Here is an 8302-nt window from a genome sequence, read left to right on the forward strand (position 1 = left end):
ATACTTCCCTGCCCTCTCTTGGAGTTGCAACATATTTTCAGGGGGACGTTTGGCCAAAGACATCTTGAAAAACTCGTCCCTAGTTCCTTGTTGTAGTGCTATCATAGCTACCTTATCATCAAGGTCCGGGACTTTTAAAGCCTCCTTTGTGAAATGATTCAGATAATCTCTCAAAGATTCCTTAGCTCCCTGCACAAGACTCATGAGAGAAGCTGAACTTTTCTCATGGACTCTTCCACTAATGAATTGCTTAATAAAAGCCTGACTTAATTCTCTGAACGATCCAATAGAGTTTGGGGGCAGACGGCTGTACCATCTTTGAGCCATACCCGACAGGGTTTGAGGGAAGGCCCGACACTTTATAGCATCATTCACGGGTTGCAGCAGCAGTGCATTAGAGAATGTCCTAACATGATTTGCGGGGTCTCCCGTGCCATCATAGGCTTTGATAGTGGGCATCTTGAACTTTCTTGATATATGGGCATTCATTATCTCTTCTGTGAAGGGCGGAGTTGGATCATCAGGATCTCCAAGGGGAAGTAGATTGCCCGGATCAGTTCTTGGGACAACAGCCCTTCTTCGCACTGGACCATCCAGGTCTATGATAGGAGGAGGATTTCTCCCCCTAGGAAGTATCTGGGGTCTGGCGGCCTGGTGAGCCTCTAAATCACGTCTTAGCCTTTGGATCTCGGCCTCATGAGCCCTAATCCTGTCCTGCACTTCTTGGGGATTCGCCCCTGGGGTGCTTTGAGGGCGTTGCCTTCCATCAGCCATTGGCTCTTTGCCAGGACGCCTCCTTCTCGGGGCCACTTCATCATCCGAAGATTCAGAGTCTCTTTCAGTGTAAGGACCAGAAAATTCTTGGTCCTCAGGAATAGGATCCAATCTTCGTATATAGGGGGGCGACTGCCCTCGTGCTTCGCTTCGCCCAGCATACCCGCTTCCTCCAATCTCAAGACGAAGGGGCATCCCATAAGGGGGGTTAGTAGTAACAATAGTTGAATATTCATACCCGACGGGTTGAGAATTCGCAGGTATATGTACTTGTTGAACTTGAGGATTCGTACCTTGAATAGTCGGGGGAGTTGTCCCTTGTAGCTGAGGTTGAGTCGCCCCTGTCTGGGCTTCCCCTTGAGCAGATGCATAAGTTGAATGGGGAGGAATCTCCACGGTTGACGAAATCACCTGAGTTGTCCCTGATGGTGTTCCTTCCTCCAAAGCTCTAATTGTTCTCCGTGTTCTCGCCATGGTTGTTGTTTTCTTTCCCACAGACGGCGCCAAATGTTATGGATTAAAACAAATATGTATAATTGCTGTATCTAATAATAAGGAACGTGAGCTTCGAGGCTCGATTTGACTGCTCTTGTGTTTCGTGACTCAATCTGCCTTAACAAGATGCCTACGTACCTTGCTGATTGCCAAGGATCAAGTCAAAAAACGTAGTTCTGATTTGTGGGGTGAGGCCCCTTATATAGATGTTGGTGGTCCTTGAATTGGACTTGGTATAGGAGACTTGGTGGGCAAGTCTCATAATTATAATGGACTTTGGAGTCCTAGATAGTAGGAAACTGATTCCTTATCCTTTTAGGTCCCCTTGAGGCTTATCTATAAGGATTTATATCCTTATCAGGACTCTTCTCAACAGCTGATTTTTCCTTTATTAATTAATTACGAAATTAATTAATAATCAGGGCTTTTGGGCCTTTTTTTATTCCACCAGACCTGATCTGGTCCATCAGGCTTAACCTTTCTGGTCTGAATATCATACATCTCCATATTGGGCCTAGCAGCCCATTAATTATAAAATCAGGACTTATTTATCCCTATCAAGAACAAAACACTTACATCCAAATACATGAAAGTATTTGAGATTTGGCTTCTTGTTCTTCACCATCTCATATGGTGTTTTTCCATGCTTGTTAATGAGTGTTGCATTTTGAGTAAAACAAGCAGTCTGCACAGCTTCAGCCCAGAAATAGGTTGGAAGCTTTGCTTCTTCAAGCATTGTTCGTGCAGCTTCAATTAGAGTTCTATTCTTCCTTTCAACAACTCCATTTTGCTGTGGAGTTCCAGGAGCAGAAAATTCCTGCTTTATTCCATGATTTTTGCAGAACTCTTCCATTATCAAATTCTTGAATTCAGTGCCATTATCACTCCTCAAAATTTTCACAGAATCTTTGATCAATTTATCCAGATGTTTGACATGATCAATCAGGATAGATGCAGTTTCACTTTTTGTGTGCAAGAAATACACCCATGTGTATCTGGTGAACTCATCTATTATGACCAACGCATATTTCTTCTTTGCAATAGACATGACATTCACTGGACCAAATAGATCAACATGAAGTAAATAATAAGGCTCAAGAATTGATGATTCAGTCTTGCTCTTGAACGAAGATTTTCTTTGTTTAGCCTTCTGACATGAGTCACAAAGACCATCAGGAACAAACACTGATTTTGGCAGTCCTCTCACAAGATCTTTCTTGATCAGTTCATTTATCTTGTTGAAGTTTAAATGAGAGAGTTTCTTGTGCCAATTCCAGCTTTCTTCAGTTGAGGCTCTACTCACTAAACAGATTGCAGAACCATCAGAACTTGTTGAAAGCTTAGCTTCATAAATGTTACCACGCCTGAATCCCTTCAGAACAATTTTTCCTTTAGATTTACTAACTATTTTACAATGTTCTGCAAAGAAATCAACATGATAACCTCTGTCACAGATTTGACTTATACTCAGTAAGTTGTGTTTAAGTCCTGAGACCAGAGCTACATCTTTAATAATGACATTCCCAAGATTGATATTGCCATATCCCAAAGTTTTTCCAATGTTGCCATCTCCATAAGAAACACTTGGGCCAGCTTTCTCCACAAAGTCTGATAGCAGGGCCTTATTTCCAGTCATATGTCCTGAACATCCACTGTCCAGAACTAAAATATTTTTCCTGTTGCCCTGCAATCAAAAAGACCACTAATTATTAGTTTTAAGGACCCAGACTTGCTTGGATCCTTTGGCCTTTTTAGGTTTGTTAACATTTGCAGCGGATTTAACATCAAATTTTATGTTAACAGTTTTCTTATCAGAACTTATACTAGAAGGAACAACAGAAACTTTCTTTAAAGAAGGTTTTATTTGATAATAATCATAGTACAAACTATGATATTCCTGACAAGTATAAATGGAATGCCATAAACTACCACAATGAAAACAAGGATTTTGTGGTTTGTATCTAACAGACTGACTCTTAACTCCTGACTTTGTAAATAAGGAGTTAATATTCTTATTCTTCCTGCAAAAAGAAGCCAGATGGTTAGAACTTCCACAGTTATGACATGTTTTCCTAGGAGCATCAGGAACAGATTTATAGTTATTACTTTTATTCACACCTTCCTTTCCATTCCTGTTTTTCCTAGGTGATTTTACCTTGTTTGCATTCTTAACATCTTTCAGCTTATGCTTAAGCTGCTTCTTTGTCATTAAGCCTATGTTAACTTCAGCTGTCTTTTCCTGTTTTAGTTTGTCAGAAGCTAATTCCTTTTTAACTTCTGATTTCTCATTTTCGGATTTTTCAGTTACAAACTTAACAGGTTTTAACTTCGGCTTTTGCTTATCAACAGGCTTAATTTCTACAGTTCCTTTTTTATTTTCTCCATAGCCTAAGCCCTCTTTCCAGTTTCCACTGCTTAGCAAATTTTGAGTTGTTTTGCCAGAGTTAGTCCAAGTTCTAATAATCTCTCTCTCCTTTTCTAACTCAGTTTTTAGAGATTTTATGATAAGAGTTTTACCCTTATCTTTCTTTGAGGAAGGTGGTTTGGGGGATTCCTCTTCAACCTTGAGAGCAACTGTCCTTGACTTTCCTCCTTTCCTCTTGCTTCTTTGTTCCATCTCAAGTTCATGAGTCTTGAGCATTCCATAGATTTCATCAAGAGTTGTTTCATCAAGATTGTAGTTGTCTCTTATTGTTGTTGCCTTCAAATCCTAACATTCAGGAAGAGCTAACAGGAATTTGAGGTTTGTATCTTCAAGATCATACTCCTTATTTACTAATGACAAGTCATTCAAGAGTTTGACAAATCTATCATATACATCAGTCAATGACTCATTAGTCCTAGAGTCAAAGTGTTCATACTCTTGAGTGAGTATTGTCTTCCTGTTCTTCTTAACTGTTTCAGTTCCTTGACACCTTGTCTCCAGTGCATCCCATATCTCCTTAGCAGTCTTGCAGTTGATTACCCTGTTTGACATTACATTATCAATGGCACTATGCAATAAGTGACGTACCTTGGCATCCTTAGCAATAGATGCTATATCTTCAGCAGTGTAATCATTCTTTTCCTTTGGTACGGTCATTGCTGCTTCACCTGCAACTACAACAGCGAGCTTGGTAGGTTTGTGAGGCCCTTCCTTGATTCTATCAAGGTATTCTGGATCTGTTGCTTCCAGAAACATGGTCATCCTTACCTTCCATATGGGATATTCAGATGGTCTCAATATGGGAACTCTGATAGTCTCATATCGACTCTGAGTTGATGTCTTTGATGATTCCTCAGTTTTGGTAGGCTTAGTTGGAGTTTCTGTGTCAGACATGATTGTGTTTGGATCTTTAACTGTATGTGTGTTAACAGATAGCTCTGATACCACTTGTTAGGTCACACTTTCACTGTAGAGGGGGTGAATACAGTGTTTATTACAATCAAATCAAACTTCAAGAACTTATGTAACAGAAAACAAACTTTATTTAAACAATAAACTCTGTTACAATCTGGAACTGTTATCTCTCAGTGATGAACAAAATATCACGAGAGCTGCTAGGGTTATATTAAATAATATTCTCGATAATGATAACACTTATAGTGTAAACCCTATGTCTGTGTTTATATACTACACAGTTACAAGATATTCGCTAATTGATATGGAATATAATTCTGCTTCCTAAAATATATCAATCAGGTATCTTCTATTCCAAGTATTCCATTCTTCACGGAATTCCTTCTTCATGCATATCTCTTCTTATGTTTATCTTGATCTTCTTAACTTTAATCAGCTACTGTCCTTATCTGATCGTCCTTCAGCACTTAAGTTCTGATATCTATCTCCTGATAACATAAGTACTGATATCCCTTAAGTTCTGACTTCCAGTATAAGTACTGATCAGTTAAGTACTGATTTGTTCTGTTCAAATAAGATCTGAAATCTAAACATAAAACATATTAGCCATGACATTATCAAATATATCTAACACCCCTATTTCCTTAAGCCCGACAAATCTTATTTTTATTATATATTTACATATATATATTTATATGTATACATATTTACAAATAATACTTATAAAAAAATATACTTGAAACATATATATATATATATATTTATTTATTTATTTATAAGTTCATGGTTAAAATATAGTTTAAAAATTTGAACTTATCATTCATAATAAAAAGTATATGCCGATCAATTTATCGTAAAACCAAATGAATCATTGGGTCTATTTGGGATATCTTAAAACAAATAACTTATAACTTAAAGTCAAAAAGTGTCATTTAAGTGATATGTAAATTATTACTTATAAGTTATTTAGGTGTTTGGATAATTGTACTAATATGTTGGTGATGTGTTTGGTAAATTAGAACTTATAAGTTTAATTTTTTTATAAAATTAATATAATAATTTTAATACAATAAATAAAAAATTAAAAGAAAAAAAATTAATTAACAACTTTTTTGAAATGAGAGGAAATGAAATCATGGGCTTTTAAAAAATTGAATTATATAAAATATGAATTTAAAATAAAATAAAAGATATTGCACAAAATCTACGATCAGAAGATTAAGAAAAATTTTTGATACATCACGAAGAAAAGGCTGATTATACAGTTGAATCTCGATGAAATAATAATCGATAAAATAATAAACTTATTAAATAACTTTTTTCTCCGATTCCAATAAATATAGTGTATTTTATTTCCGGTAAAGTAATGAATACACTAAAGTAATATTATTATTGTAATCAAACATAATACATTAAAGAGAATTAATTATAATTAATTATACAAGACGACATAAGTTGGATGAAATGGTGAAAGTGTCACCCGGTCAACTTTCTGCTTATGCAAGATATGAAGTAGTTAAAAACTTGCCAAACAGTAGCCATAATTTGGATTGTGTTGTAATATGAATGTCCAGGAGTTTTCTAGAACAAAATCTCTTGACTTTTTCTAAGTTCATGTAACCTATGACTCTTGGCTTTTCGAGTCCTTGTAACTCACTTGTAGAGAGCCTATATAAAGGGTTCATGATCTCTCTTGTAAACACACTAGAAAGAAATATATATCTCTCTTTCAACACATGTTCTATCTATTATATATTTAAATATATTTCTAACACGTTATGAGCACGATATTACTTGTATGATTATAACTTTGGGAGGAGGTTAGTTTACATAAAGATTTCGAAGGCAACGGCAGAAGTAGTTTATCATTTATATTCAATCAGTCATCGTCTCTCTCGTATTTCATTCAAGCTTAAGTTTATAAAAATTTTGAATTTTACCAAACTTGGATTTGAGGCTTTTGATATTACAGAAAAAAATTATTTAATGTGGATATTGGATATCAAAATCCATTTAGCCACACAAGATCTTGGAGATACAATCAAAGAGGGGAATAAGGAATCTAAATCAAATCGTGCAAAGATTATGATCTTTCTACGATGTCATCTCCATGAAGGAGTTAAAACTAAATATCTTACAGTTAAAAATTCACTTGATTTGTGGAAAATTTTAAAAGATGGATATGATCACCAAAAGACTTTAATTCTACCAAAAGCTCGCTATGATTGGATGCATTTGAGGCTACAAGATTTTAAAACCGTCAGTGAATATAATTCTGCATTTTTTAAAATAACTTCTCAACTAAAACTATGCGGTGAAAAAATCACTGATGAGAATACATTAGAAAAGACTTACTCAACTTTTCATGCCTCAAATGTACTTCTCTAGCAACAATATCGTGAAAAAGGTTTTACAAAATATTCAAATTTAATTTCTTATTTTTTGTTGCTGAACAAAATAATAAGCTTTTGATGAAGAATCATGAGTCTCGCCCAACTGGATCTAGCCCTTTCCCTGAAACGAATGTGGTGACATATAATTATGGGCGTGGTCGAGGTGGTGGACGAGATGGTAATTGTGGCTGTGGGCGTGGTTATGGTCATGGAAATGGAGCATATGGTCGTGGTTCTCAAGTCCAAAAGCATCCTTCTTTTAAGTTCAATAAGTCCAATTCCAACCAGAAGTTGGTGAAAAATATGAACAAGGAGAAAAAGAAAAAGAACATTGAAAATGAATGTTATAGATGTGGAATGAAGTGCCATTGGTCGCGTACCTGTCGTATGCCAAAATATTTCGTTGATTTTTATCAAGCCTCCCTAAAGGATAAAGGCAAGAACATCGAAACAAATTTGGTGTTCGAAGAAAAAGAACATGCAGAAAATCTTCTTAAAATGACATATCTGGATACAGCTAATTTTTATAAGACTCCTGATGACACCACTGCTCCAGATAATAAATAATTGTACTTGTTTACCTTATCTGTGACAATTATTCGCATATGCTAATATTATGACTATATGTCTTTATGATGAATATGATTATTACTAATTATATATTTATCTATTATTGAAGCAACATGGATGTTTCTCATTCTTGTATTGGATTTATAATAAAAGAGAAAGACATTTGTCTTGTAGATAGTGCAACTACTCGCACAATTCTTACAAATAAAAAATATTTCATCTCTTTAAAAAAGCATGAAGGCAATGTTTGCACGAATTCTGGAAGTATAAAATTGATCGAAGGCTCCGGAAGAGTTATTATATTATTACCCGAAGGAACAAAATTTATTTTAGAAGATGCATTGTTCTCTCCAAAATCACAGAGAAATCTATTAAGTTTTATAGATATCCGTAGAAATGGATATCATATTGAAACAATTAATAGAGAAAACAAAGAATTTCTTTACATCACAAGCATCGTTTTGGGTAACAAATGTGTTAAAGAAAAATTACCTGCTTTTAGTTCGGGATTGTACTATACAGTTATCCGAAATGTTGAGGTTAATGCCATAGTAAACCAGAAGTTTACTAATAATTTATTATTTAGCATGACCGACTGGGACATCCTGGATCAATCATGATACGAAAAATTATTGAGAATTCAAATGGGCATCCATTGAAAAACCAAAAGATTTTTCTAATGAATTTTCTTGTGTTGCTTGTTCTGAAGGAAAATTAATTATCGGGCCTT

At 35.4% G+C, this 8302-nt stretch overlaps 1 protein-coding gene across 1 annotated transcript; it reads left to right on the forward strand.

The window, feature by feature from the left end:
- Positions 1-7080: 7080 nt before the first annotated feature.
- LOC141695659 (uncharacterized) lies at positions 7081-7569 on the forward strand. Its single transcript, XM_074499889.1, has one exon. The coding sequence runs from the start codon at positions 7081-7083 to the stop codon at positions 7567-7569; it is 489 nt and encodes a 162-aa protein (XP_074355990.1).
- The last annotated feature ends 733 nt before the right edge of the window (positions 7570-8302 follow it).

Source organism: Apium graveolens, chromosome 11 (genome assembly GCF_009905375.1).
Source record: "Apium graveolens cultivar Ventura chromosome 11, ASM990537v1, whole genome shotgun sequence".
NCBI lineage: Eukaryota > Viridiplantae > Streptophyta > Magnoliopsida > Apiales > Apiaceae > Apium > Apium graveolens.